We start from the raw sequence: 14,122 nt of genomic DNA on the forward strand, positions 1-14,122 counted from the left end.
CAAATCAGAAGAAGCCAAACAGCAAGAAAAAAAGGGAACAGCTTTGTTAGTCGGTGTTCAACCTCCCCCCTCCCTCAGCCAAGCCAGAAAAAAAAGTCATTCTTTTTGAAGTAGCTTGCAAGAAATAAGAGTTTTCATGCACGTTGAGAACGAAACCAAGAACAACAACAACAACGGAAAAAAGACCTGTAAAAGGGAAATGTCTCTTTCATGCAATTCTGGTTTCCCAAGTAGGAAAATATGAGCAGGGATGGGCTTAGCAGGGAGCAAGGAAGTTAGGGCGCATTCCAGCCAGCTTGGTGTGGTATTACCTCAGTTTTTCAAAGGAAACTACTGTGGTTGGGTCTTTGTGGCCCTGTTCTCTCTCTGCCCGCTTGACTTTGCAGTTCTCGTCACGCAGGGACTTTGACGTGGATTTGTGTCGGTAGAGCTTTTTATGGGTAGGTTCATTTTTGGCTAAAGTGCTCAGATTACTATAGCTTTTATCAAAAAAAGGAGAATGAATGTCTGTGGCATAGCCGGCGGATGAACTGGAACGTCCCGGATCGCCCGGAGCAGCTCGGCTGCCGGTTTTACTCAAGCCCTTGTTCCCCGATTTGTGGTTGCGTCCCACTCCCGAAGAGCTGCCATTGACCTTCTTCTTGGACTCGGGAGACGTGCCAGCCAGGATCTTAAGAGTTTTCAGTTTCAGACTGTTTGATTCGGGCGATCGGAAGAGATCAGAGACATCGCTGTGGCCCACAGGCCCCCACAAGGGCTCGATGGAGGCCATCATAAATCTCTGAACATCTGCCATGCCAGATGCAATGTTTGACAAAATGTTGGAAGGCTCCTCAAATTCTCTTTGATCATCATCAAGAAGGCTGTTGGCACTTCCTATGCTGGTTTCAGACCAGCCACCGCTACTGTCCTTCCCCAGCGGCCATTCCCCAGACAGACCGTTGGCCTTCCCTATTCGGAGGGCGTTTGGGCTGCCCTGCTGGATGGACTCAATCAACGTTTTTGATGAGGAGTTTGAACTGTTCAAGAGACCAGCTACTCTATCGCCCAAGGCGAGGGTCTTTTCTCCATTAACCCCTGCCCCGTTTTTTCCTTTCCTGGAAGTTTTGGGAGACTGCCTGGAATTTCTGCTGGGGGCCTTTTCAGAGCCTTTGTTGGCTTTGGGGGATTTTTTACGAACGTTTTTCTGGGTTGGGCTTTGGTTGGCACCCAAATTTTTATTACTTGAACTTCTCCTCTTGGATTTTGTCGCTTTGCTATTGGTGCTAACTTGGGCAGATGGCTCATTAAAAGTTGACAAGGATGGGTTTTTTTCGAGGAGGCTGACAGAATCCTCATCGGTGAACATATGGAACTGAAACTGATGATTATTTAAAGTGAATCCATTATCCGCCTGGTCTGGAGCTTGAAGAACACCACAGCTCCAGTTCCCCTTCTCGGTGTTGCTTAACCCCACTTGGGAGCCGTCCGGGAAACACTTCATATTGCCCAGGGTTTTAGTTTCTGGCCCGGCAATCTGTGGGGAAAGGTTGGGGGTATCCGGAGGAGACATTTCCGAAAGGGACGACTGGCGGAACTTGTCGGGGGTGAAGTTAGAAATATCTAGAAGATCAGTGGACTCCTTCAAGGGCGTTATTTCATCGATGCTTTGCTGAATCACCAGTTTGGGGCTGCAGTGGGCCAAGAAGTCATCAGCAATTTCATCATCTCCATCCTTCTCGCAAGACTTTAAACTCAAGGAGCTATAGTTGCTAGAGGCAGCGGAAAGGGAGCCCATGGAATCGAAGCTCACAAGTCTTCCATCATCGGTGCTGAGCGTGCCTCTCTGGAAAGGGAAATTCCCCTCTCGGTTACCGAAGGGACAAGACTGGTAGGAGTCATCTGACTGCAACTGCTGGCCCTCCAGGAGCAATTTTTTTTGGTATAATAATTTGCTGTTGCTCAGAGGGACTTGGTTGTATCCCGAAGCTGGCAGGCCATCCGACCCTGTACAGTTACCAAACTCTGCAGCCGAAAGCAGGGAGGCATCTGGGAGCTGCCCAGCAAAGCCCTGACTGCTCGGGCTGCCCACCTTGCCAGCCGGCCAAACACTTTGGAAGTTGCTGGGCTCGATCTCCAGGGGACTCGGGGACTGCTGCAACTCTGATTCAGATGGTGGGGACAAAATGCAGCTCTGGGCAGGCTGCAGGGCACAGAAGGCCTTCTCTGCTTGAACGAGGCTGGGGAGGGTCTCCTGCGGCTGCTGCTGCTGCTGCTGCTGCTGCTGCCCTGAGGGTGCAGGACTGAAGTACGCAACCCCAGTGCTGTGGGACAAGTCGGAGGCATCCAGTAACGTCTGCAGGTACCCACCAGGGATGAGGGGCAAGTTTGCCGTCAGATTAGCAGATGCGGCTGGCTTGTCTGAAGTGCAGGTGGTGGGTAGGAAGGAAAGGGCATTTTTTGCCAGTTTGTCCTCCTGGCTCTCTGAGAGAGGAGAGCCATCTGCAGCACAAGGCGCGCTTTTGTCCTTTAACCCCGTGGCCGACTCTGGATTCTCCAAGGCTGCTGAAACCTCAGCCAGGGCGGTGGCCGCTTTGAGTCGCTTGCATTTCAACCTGGCCTCACTTTTGAATTTGATCCTGCGCAAGACTTTTCTCTCGGGCCCTTTGAATGCCCTCTCCTGGGTTTTGCCTCGAGGGAGGGCCAGGCCAGCGATGTCGCTCAGATGGAGGCCATTGACGCAGCTGGGGGAGGCGATGGCCATGGCCCGGATCCCCTTCAGGCCCCCTTCCTCATCTGCGATCCTGCAACAGAGCTGCTTGGATTCTGATGAGCAAGAGCCACCTTTGCCCACGGGCTGCTCGATGGCCTTAATCCTCTGGATCCGGTGCCGGTGGGCTATCTTGCCTTTGCGTTTGCGTGGGTGGGACAGGAAGGCCACCTCAGAGCCATTGAGATAGAAACTCTGCTTGTGGTAGAGGGCGGATTTGAGGAAGTTGAGGCGGGTCTGCCACCTCTCTTGCCAAAACGACTTCAGGGGAGCCAACCTGGCATATTTGCTCAACAACTCCTCGCTCAAGGTCACCGTCATCTCGCCAGGGTTAACTTTGCCAAGCTTGATCAACATGTGCTTCTCTCCTTTGAACCGGTTGATGATGATGTACTTGATGATGACGGGGGGCTCCTTGCGAGAAACTTTCCTCCTCTTCTTGGGACACCAGTCATCATCGTCTTCTTCCTTGGGACCGTCTGGGATCCACTCCTTCTTGTCCACGATCTTCTCACTCTCGATGGAATCCACGTCATAAAGGTAATCGTCGCTATATCGCACTTTCCTTTTGGCTCGCAGGCCGTAATTCTGTTGGATGAAGGAGCTGGAATGGTCCCGGGGGAGATACTTGTTGCAGTTCTTCAGGTCTTGAAGCACATCAAAAGACGATTCGGTGCAGGTGCTGTCATCGCTGGACTCCCCCGAGTCTTCTGTGGAGTTCACCAGTTCCAAGAAGTGATTTCTTTTGGGACTGATGTACTGTACAAGTTCTGTACTGGTGCAAGATTTGTTTAAGGCAACTTTCTCACTTTCACCTCCCTCTTCGTCTTCCTCCTCCTCTTCCTCCTCCTCCTCGTCCTCCTCCTGCTGTCCATCCCCCTCCTCTTCCCCCCAGATGATGGTCTCCTCAGATTTGAATTGAGAAGGATCAGTTGCCCCTCGAGGTCCCCTCTTCAGAGCAGTCCTACTGTCCCTTTTTGGACACCCGCTAAACACGCTGGGGAAGAAGTTAAACTGGGTGTCCTCTTGCAAGCCCCCTGTTTTCTCCTTCACATTGTCCTGGAAGGATTCGTAACGAATCTTTAAAGAGCAGACATCACTTCCCAAGGTCGAATCATCGTCATCAAACATGTAATTATCCACATCCTCCTCGGAAAACAGATTTACAGAGAGCTCATTTTTGGAGCAAAGGTCAAGGAGCTCGATTTTGCTTTCACTGATGAAAGATTCAAAATAACCCCATTCCTGGTTGGGGTTGGTTAGTAAAGGTTCCTCCCCATTGCACTTGTCCAAAAGTAATCCCTCGTAATAGTTTTTCTGAGTCGGATCCTCCGAGTCACTGTCGGATTTATCTGCCTCCCGTTTGTCGGCTGCTCTCGATTTATGCACGGGGAAGCTTAGAAGCTGGTCAGAAAGAAGCTGGTCCCCATATCGCATGGTCTCTCCCGTGCTCATGCAGTGGATCCCAATGTCGGAGACCGAACAGGTGTCGTAATCCCTATTTATGTCGCCCACTTTAAGGCTTATGCCAGGTTCTGGATCCAGGCTGTCCTTCGACTCAATAAAGCAACCCAGGCAGGTCCGACTCGGCTGCATCAGGCAGTCGCCAGTGAAGGCAGACATGCTTCCGGGCTCCATCATGCTGAAGGGGGCCTTCTCACAGTCTCCCGGCAGGGACCAGGCGCTCATGCCCTTCGTGACACATGAGGTGAGGGAAATGGCATGGACGGAGGAGGAGTCATCGGAAATGTGGTCGGGGACATCGGCCAGTCTCAGGGGGGAAGGAGGGCTCAGCCAACAGGCCTTCTTGGAAGTTTGGGCTGGCTGGGATCGGCTTTCTTTCTGAGCTGCTCCTGTGGATGTCACGGCCAGAAAGGGGGCTGCAGCGTCCGCTGCCCCACGCGGGGGTTTGTCGTCACCATCAAGATTGCTCGATTCTAAAAGAAGAGCCGAGAGAGAGAGAGAGAGAGAGAGAGAGAGAGAGGGTTAGTAAGAATGCCATTTTGGATCTTTCCATTTTTGATGGAAGATGGCCACAGAGGAAGGCGAACAGTATGAATTAGTTTGATTGACTTGATGCATTATTAAATTCACTTCAAAAAAATAGCTCTCAGAAATTCTGGGCCAGCAGTTATAAAAAGTATCACTGCTTTCTGTTTCTTGTTTACCTTTATAAGATAGTTTGAATTCATATTCTCATGTCAAGTTGAGTTCAGATGAGGTCACTGTACAGAGAAATTTTAATAACAATTCTATTGCTTTCAAATTTAATTTCCAAGTACATGAATAATATTATTATTATTATCCACTAATGCATGTTGATCAGGCTCTGCAGAAAAAGTTGAAGAGGCCAAAAATGTTTACATTTTTGTAAAAGCAGAGGCATTTCTAATTCATTTTTTGTTACTCAACTTAAGATGCTCATTATCAGATTTTGCTGAAATGGCACAGAGAGTTTGATCTGAAAATGTACAATGATATTTGAAGGGTTGTAGATTGGAAAATTGTATTTTTTTAATGTAGATAAACTATATTTTTATAACCATAAACAAAATATAATCCAAGAACTAATGTGTGTGTGTCAAAAAATCAAGTCACATGATTTGTGAACATATAATGCAGCAGGATCCAATGTTGGGTTGGTCACTGGGACCAGAGGTTTAGTCTTCTGAACTTTAAGATTCATGCTGGAGCCCATCCTCAGGGAGCTTCTCTTCTACTGGAATGTGTGCTTTGGGCTATTCTAGGGTTAGTATTTATGTGGTGCCTATTGTGTGTGGGTTTTTAGTTGTTGATTGGAGTCTTGTTGGCTGGCTATTAAGTTGTTGGCTGTTGTTGGGACTTGATTAGCTGGTGGTAAATCAGCACTCCTGTTGACTGATGAGGGGCCTGTTTCCCAGGCTTCAATCACTTCCCTTCCTGTTTTTGTGCCTGCTCATCCAACAAACTTAGTAGCAGCAAAATTGAATGTATGTCCTTGTCTATTACAATGTGAGGCTACCAATGAATTTGGCCACCTCATCAGTCAACAGGAGTGCTGATTTACCACTCTAGTCCTGGTGACCGACCCAGATTGGATTCTGCAACATTATCTTGGGTCGCGTATATTCACCTTCATTCGTGATATATAAAGGGGCAAGTTTTGTGCAGTCATGGACAACATCTTGACTACTTTGATCCTCCTTCCCTGGGATCTCCAGCACTCATCACTCATAAGTTAGCTTGGAGGGGAAATGTAAAGCTATCCATAAACAGATATTTTCCTTTTCAAATCAATGCTATCGTGGAGGAAATGGACGATACCAATCATGCCAGCTAGTCAAGGACATCAGCAAGAAAAGTGAGGAAAATTCACTACAAGCTCTACTTCTTGAGCCAAAGTTAATCCCACCGAATCACTGACCTCAGCTAAATAACATAAAAGGAAATAAACAAATCTGAGAGGGAGATTAATGTTTCCTATTAACAAATTTGGACAACATATCCAGAATGTAGAAATCACATGTTTGTTTGTTTTTTTTGTAAAGTAGCCAATTAAGAATAGGAATATAGGAATGGGAATATTCTTTATGGGCCAAGTGTGATTGGTCACACAAGGAATTAGCTTTCAATTGCTTTGCATTTAAATCCTGCCAGTTATGAAAATGTAGATATAAGGGACAACCCCCAAACCTTTATGGGGTCTGAGTGGTCCTTGGTGCTCTCTGAGCTTTATGGAGCCTATTAAACTGCCATTGCTAAGAGGAAGTCTTGGGGAAGGGAAAAGATACGCCTCCATTGTAATATGGGGGAAATAATATTCACCCCTGGACTACCTTAGTCCAGGGGTCTCCAACCTTGGTTCCTTTAAGACTTGTGGACTTCAATTCCCAGAGTTCCTCGGCCAGCTTTCCTGGCTGAGGGACTCTGGGAGTTGAAGTCCACAAGTCTTAAAGGGACCAAGGTTGGAGACCCCTGTCTTAGTCATCTCCTAACAAATATCGCTTCTGCAATTTTAGATAATGACGATCATCAGTGTTTCTCAATCTTAGTATTATTGAATGAGAGGATTTCAGCTCCCAGAATCCCCCAGTCAGCCTGTTTTAAAACCAGTGGACTTAAACTCATCAGGCTGGCTGGGGAATTCTGGGTGTTGAAGCCCACCCAAGGTTGAGAAACACCGTCTGACATGATTTAAATTCTGACATGCGAGTTTGAATTTCTCACTGAAATTAGCTAGGATTGGGATAATTTTGCAAGTTTCTGGCGTCTTTGAAAAATATATCAATTTCTACTAATTTGGGGCTTCTGATGAAGTCAGTTAGATGCTGGTGCTTGCCATTGTCAAATTATGTTGGAAGTGTTGCAGGATGACAGAAGGCACCTGAAGGATTTTGGACACTCAGAAATATTAAATCACTAAAAAAGAAACTTCTGAATTGTTATCCTTATCCCACCCAACAATCTTTGGAAATGGCAGAAAAACCCTGCCCCATTTAGGATTGGTCTTTGGGCACAGAAAGCAGAGGAAGTGGTTGGCAGATCCCTTGCTACAATTAGATTCCTTACCATCCTCTTTCACCCCATTAATCAAGATTGTTTCTTGGTCTTCCGAGGCACATTCCTTATCTTGTTGGTCATCCATCAAGTTGTTCACTCCATGCTCTGCTCAAATGGCCACTCTGCACATTTGTAAAAACATAATTGCAGACATTAGAATCCCTCAAATTAACCGACAGTCCTGCGGGGGGGAAAGGAAACACACAGTTCAGGCAGAGCAGAGAAACAAAGAAGGACCACAACTGGCCAGTCTTGACATGGACTGGGTCTTCTCATCAAGTCAAAAGCAAAGAGTACTTCCACTGTACAAAGAACCTGCACAGATCCTTTTGAAGGACCAGCGCTGCACACTTAATTCTGCCTACTGCGCTAAGGTCTTTTCCAGCAGGAATTTCCAACAACCCACCGTTTCACCAGAACACACAGACTGCACTTCACAGGAGTGATCTTGAAACTGTGAACTACCCTCCTGTTGACCTGCCTTGACCCACCTCCAAAACCTTGGAGAGCAACCTCATCAAGATGTTCTGTAACCAAATTTACAATCAGCACACAGCTATGACTCAATGCTAAAAATAGTCTCCCTGCACACTAATGTAGTTATCTTGACTTTGACTCGTCTCTTCATCTTTGTGGAAGTACAGTAATTGTCAGTTTTGGAAGCCACACTAGGCTGAAGGCTTCCACACGCTGCCACTCTTCCTAGTACGGGAAAGTAGGAGAGGGGGGTCGTGATACAAATGGCTATTAGACATAACAACATTTTTCCTGCTGGTCAAGGTCAGGCTGGGCTTACATCTGGAAGAGGAGTGGCCGGAGTGATGATTCAACATGGGACGGTTGAGGATTGGAACATGTGACCGGCAGAGAGGTCATGGGGGTGGAGATCTTGGAGTTTGAATGGCTGCAGGAGGAACCTGAATCCCCAGTTTCGGTTTTCCTCTAACTGTGCCTCCAACTATGCTAGTAAAAGAACTTTGAAAGATGTTGGCTTCGGAGTCTTTTCTGCAGGAGGGGTTTTCTGGAATGCTGACAGTAATGAAGTCACAGGAATATATGATTTGTTTGTTTTTAAGTGTCTTCTAGGTACAGTACAGAACATAGATCAGCTGGGTAAGTTTATATAACACTCATAGCCTGTGCTGGGTTTTCACACCATTATGGTTTTGCCTAACCCCATTTCGAGTGACCTAATTTGTATTTGGGGTCCTTCACATTTAGGTGGATCAGGCTATAATTAATATGAAGCGATGGTTGTGATAGGAGAGCCAAAAACTAGCATGAAGGTCATCCCTAAACTCACACATTCCCTCTTCTCTGATCTGCCTTTCTTTTTGTGTCCCTTACATATAAGCTCACTTCTTGCTATGTGTCATACACTTTCTCTGCAAGCCATCATTTGCTCTTGAATTGGAAACTGGAGTTTTGGATGCTGGATTGAAATTGGTTTGGTTCGTAGCAACTGCATGTGGCCAATTGTAGAGATCTAAAAGAAGGAAGACAAAAGCCATTTGTTCCAAACTCAGCCCCCAAAAGGAACCAGGTGCCAAGTATCTGAATTTTGATCACGATCATGGGGATGATGCAACTGTAACTGTGGAAAAACGTCGTAAGTCATTTTTTTCAGTGCTATTGTAACTTTGAATGGTCACTAAATGAATTGCTGTAAGTCAAGGACTACCTGTATATGTTACACAAATATGTACAATTTATATATTGCCTCTAGTTCTGGTCGTTACAAAAAAGATGCCCTCGAAAGAGTGTAAAATGGAGCAACATAGATGATTATGCAGCTGTAGGCTAAATAGTCTAATGAATGGTTAAGGCAGGGGTCTGCAAACTTGGCTCCTTTAAGACTTGTGGACTTCAACTCCCAGAGCTTTGCTGGCTGAGGAACTCTGGGAGTTGAAGTCCACAAGTCTTAAAGGAGCCAAGTTTGCAGCCCCCGGGGTTAAGGGAACTAGGTATGTCTAGCCTACTGAAGAGAAGCACTAGGGGTGTCATGATAGCTGTCTTCTGTTATTTGAGGGACTGACACAGAGAAGTCAACTTATTCCCCAAAGCACCCGAGGGCAGGACAAGAAGCAATGGATAGAAGCTCATTAAATCTGGAATTTTCTGACAGTGAGAATGATTAATTAATGGAAGAGCTTGCCTTCCAGAGTTGTGGGTGCTCCAACACGGGAGGTCTTCAAGAAAAGATTGGATATCCGTTTGTCCGGCATGGAACAAGGACTCCTGCCTTGGGCAGGGGGTTGGATTAGAAGACCTCCTAGGGTCCCTTCTATCCCTATGATTCTATGGGCCCTTCTAGCTCTACGGCTCTATGTAGACCAGGGGTCTCCAACCTTGGTCCCTTTAAGACTTGCGGACTTCAACTACCAGAGTCCCTCAGCCAGCAAAGCTGGCTGAGGAACTCTGGGAGTTGAAGTCCGCAAGTCTTAAAGGGACCAAGGTTGGAGACCCCTGATGTAGACTCACAGTCTACCTCAGAGAAGTGAAGAAGTCATGTGAATGTACATATACACTGGCTTATTGAATTCCTTAATTAATTTCAAATCGCTTGCATTGTATTTTTCCTCATCTATCCAAGAGAGCTCACAACAAAATCAGATCTGCTTTTTATTTTTATTTTTTTTTAAAAGCATTGATGCTAATTAGATGTATAATAAAAAACAAACAAAAGAAAAACTAGGCCATGATCACATACAACACAAGAAACATACATACACCCAGAGACACTCACACAATTCCTTTTCCTTTCTCAGTGGCAGATGAGAACATCTGCCAGATCGCTCAGAAAAACCACATTTTCATCTGCAAAAGAGAAACTAAAAGCTCGAGGAAAAACTGGGATGAGAATTGCTGTGGAAGGGAAAGGAAGCGAAGATGTGGATTTGCATTGTTTGCACAATGATGTCATGATGCCTGTAAGGTCATTAACCAATGGATGGAGACTAATCAAGGGGAGAACCAACCTTGAACTATGGAGAAATTCCTGATAATGAGAATAATTAATCAGTGGACCGACTTGCCTTTTGTCGGTGCTTCATCAGTGGAGATTTTTAAGAAGAGACTGGACAGCCAGTTGTTTGGAATGGTATAGGACTTCCTGCCTGAGCAGGGGGTTGGACTAGAAGACCTCCAAGGTCCCTTCCAACTCTGTTATTCTACGTTCATTTATCCTTGTTCCCCCCAACTCCAATATCTGATTATTATCGTTAAGGTCACCCTGCTGTCCTGCCCCTACTTCACTTGTGAAGGGACTTTCCAGCCAACTTTCTAGAGGTTAGGAGAGGGGTGGGGGTGGGGGGGCAGAAGCCATTCCTGAACTGAGAAGACGAGGGAGACCTCGGAGCATCTCTTTGTCCTGATCTCAGCCATCTTAACAGCCGAGTCTGAGATAGGTTCACATGACCTCAGGGGGCCCCTGGATGTCAGAACTTAACATCCGGCTTGTAAGTCCCTTTTTCGGGATCGGTTGTAACTTTGAACAGTTGCCAAGTGACCAGTCATAAGTTGAGGACGACCTGCATATGTACGATCCATCCTGAGAAAGTGATTGTTGTGATCTGCCCATTTCAAGGAAGCGAGAAAACCAAAATGCAACAATGCAGCCACATTCAAGGCTGCCTAATGTCCAAAAGGAGAATTAAAAGTCAGAACAATAGACCATACAGAGACACAACAGAGAGACTCATTTGTAAATAAATCGCTTAGGCTCACATCGTGAATACCTACAGTGGGTCTCCATTCTGAGCTGCACATAAGGACCAGCTGGATTGTTTGACCCGCAGTTACGAGGATTCCTGCAGTACCATATACTGTATATCCTTTGTTAGAGAGCATGAAAAGTGCCTTCAGTTTCCCAGAAAAAACCTCACAGCCAAGACAGTGTGCAGAAAATTTTAAATAATTCAAGTCTTGCAAGTTTCCTCTTTAGAGGAAGGGGAGGTGCTATTCCCTCTGTGCCCACCCACAGCCGAACAGATGGAAGCTCAGTTCTGCTTCACATATGCCAATCCCCGCTCATTTTGGCTAGGCACATTGTGGATTGCATTTTGTCTTCATGTGTAACCTACCTGGTATGTCTGCCAGGAGGATGGATTTCCCTCCCTCCCTCTTTTCTTACTCCATCAATCTCCTCCCTCCCTCCTCCCTCCCTCCCTCCTTCTCTCCTTCCCTCCCTCTTTCCTTCCCCCGTCCATCTCCTCCCTCCCTCCTTCACTTCCCTCCCCTCCCTCCCTTTTCTTCAATTCTCCTCCGGCTGGGTGCACAAATGTACACATTAGCAATTTGCCCAATTAGCTGAAGGTGTCATCATTAGATATAAAGACCTATCATTTAATTGCCTCTTTAAAATAAATTGACTTTAGTCTTACAGCGAATGATGATTTGGCTGGCAAAGTTTTGTGCCAGGAAGACTTTTCATTGGTAAGAGGGCAAAAGATGCCAGAAAATGTCATCCCAAAGTACCTGGACTTCTTCTCAAAGTCACAGGGAATCAGGTTGGTTACCTTTTGAATAATCACCCCTCTGTGACTGGAGCATTCCTCTTCCCTCAGGCTTGAATAAATTTATTCATGAAATTTGGCTGAAAATGCCACATCTCCTAATCTTCTCTGCTACCAAACTTGGTGTCTGGCTCCTCGCCCATCTTCAGCCACGGTGGAAGCCCAGCCAAGAGAAGCAGGAGACAAATCCCATCACCTTTGGAAGCATTTCTCCTCTGAAAAATCTCAAAAACATGCTGCAATTTTTCACAAGGAATTGGAGGTGGAGGATTTTTAAGGCTAGAATTCGGGCACAAGTGGACGGGGGAATGAAGAGCAGAGGAAGGCGGCTCTTTGGTCCGCCACGTTGACCATTAAGCGCATCTGAGCCCGGGACACGCAGTTCCACCTGAGAGCCACCAGGTTGGATTTGGGCAACTGCCAACCACTTGGGACATTCAGAAGAACATTTCAGAGTCATGATCCCGAGGTTTTAAAAAAGGTCGCAAAATGGGGCAAAACTCACCTAACAAATGTCACATTTAGCAACAGAAACAGGCTCAATTTGTGTTGTAGGCCAAGGACTACCTGGACTGCAAAATGCTAGCTGGAGAGAACTACCAGGGGGATCTTGCAGAAGCCTTGCAAGCAGGATGGTCAAGACAATGTCATGACAATGGGATCCAAGCTCTGTCTGATTTTTAACTTGCATCAACTGCGCCATTATGGGTGCAGTTTTGATTATGGCACGGTTTGTGCCATAAAAATAAGATTACAGGTCGTCCTCGACTTACAACACTTCGTTTAATGAACATTCAAAGTTACAACGGCACTGAAAAAAGTGACTTAGGACCATTTTTCACACTTACGACCGTTGCAGCATCCCCACGGCCACATGATCAAAATTCAGATCCTAGGCAACTGGTTCATATTTATGACGGTTGCAGTGTCCTGGGGGTCACGTGATCCCCTTTTGCAACCTTCTGACAAGCAGAATCAATGGGGAAACTGTATCCACTTAAGGACCGGGTTACTGGTGGCAGCGATTCACTTAACAACTGTGGCAAGAAAGGTCGTAAAATGGAGCAAATTCACTTAACAAATGTTTTATTTAGCAATGGAAATATTGGGCTCAATTGTGGCCGTAAGCCGAAGACTTTTTGTTCAGATTTTTCAGATTATTTCTCCCCCTTGCCAGTCTGGATGAGAGCCAGGCATTTGCATCCGGGGAGCAGAAAGCAGAAGGCGATACAGGCGCCCGGGTGGGTCTAGGGGAAGCCATAAATCAAGTTACGCTGCAGGAATTCGCTTTTGAATATTGACGGCCTCTAATTGTTTCATTAGAAAGATTCTTGTTCTGCCCAAGGCGCAAGTAAATACTGTGTAAGGAAGGGGCGGTGAGGCTGAGGAGGAGGGGAGGGGGGCTGGCATTGGCTCCAGTGCAGGGAGGGGAGATAATAGATCAATCAACGGGCCACATCTGACGTTTGCTAATTCATCATGGTTTTATTCACTTAAGGCAACTGCCGAACCAACCAGGAAAAACAATGAAATCCATCCACCATCATTTCTGAAATAATAAAATACAGATAGTCTTCAACTTACAACAGTTCATTTATTGACCGTTCAAAGTTACAATGTCACTGAAAAAAGTGACTTATAACCATTTTTCACACTTATGACCGTTGTAGCATCCCCATGGCCATGTGATCAACATTCCGATGCTTGGCAACTGACTCGTATTTATGATGGTTGCAATGTCCCGGGGTCACGTGATCCCCTTTTGCAACCTTCTGACAAGCAAAGTCAACTGGGAAACCAGATTTCTCTAACAACCGTCTGACTTACTTAACAACTGCAGTGATTCACTTAACAGCTGTGGCAAGAAAGGTTGTAAAATGGGGCAAAACTCAATGAATGTCTCACTTAGGAACATAAATTTTGGGCTGAATTGTGGTTGTAAGTTGAGGGCTACCTGTAGAAGGGAAACTGCCCATGGTTTAGAATTCCGGATTATATTTATTTTATTTTATTTTTTATTTATTTTATTTTTATTTATTTTATTTTGTCACAACAATATATGTAGGTATCATACAAAAAGATTATATAGTAAATAAACACATATATGGGTAAATATAAGGAGGTATAAGCATATATATAGGAAGAAGAAAAGAAAAACAATAGGACAGGAACGGTAGGCACGTTTGTGCGCTTATGCACGCCCCTTATGGTCCTCTTAGGAATGGGGTGAGGTCAATAGTAGAGAGTTTTTGGATAAAACTTTTAGGATTATGGGAAGAGACCAAAGATCAAAAAGGAGATGGAAGCTTCAAAGTGTCTC

At 45.8% G+C, this 14,122-nt stretch overlaps 1 protein-coding gene across 1 annotated transcript in view; it reads right to left on the reverse strand.

Moving 5' to 3' along the window:
• NEXMIF (neurite extension and migration factor) overlaps positions 1-14,122 on the reverse strand; it is a 438,320-nt gene that overhangs the window by 1,677 nt on the left and 422,521 nt on the right. The window contains exons 4-5 of the mRNA XM_058196855.1: positions 7,298-7,410; positions 312-4,686 (exon numbers count right to left, since the gene is read on the reverse strand). Of these exons, the coding sequence (XP_058052838.1) occupies positions 312-4,686; positions 7,298-7,373 (4,451 nt within the window). The 5' untranslated portion in view covers positions 7,374-7,410. The remainder of the gene's footprint in view (positions 1-311; positions 4,687-7,297; positions 7,411-14,122) is intronic.

Source organism: Ahaetulla prasina, chromosome 11, assembly GCF_028640845.1.
Source record: "Ahaetulla prasina isolate Xishuangbanna chromosome 11, ASM2864084v1, whole genome shotgun sequence".
NCBI classification, from domain to species: domain Eukaryota; kingdom Metazoa; phylum Chordata; class Lepidosauria; order Squamata; family Colubridae; genus Ahaetulla; species Ahaetulla prasina.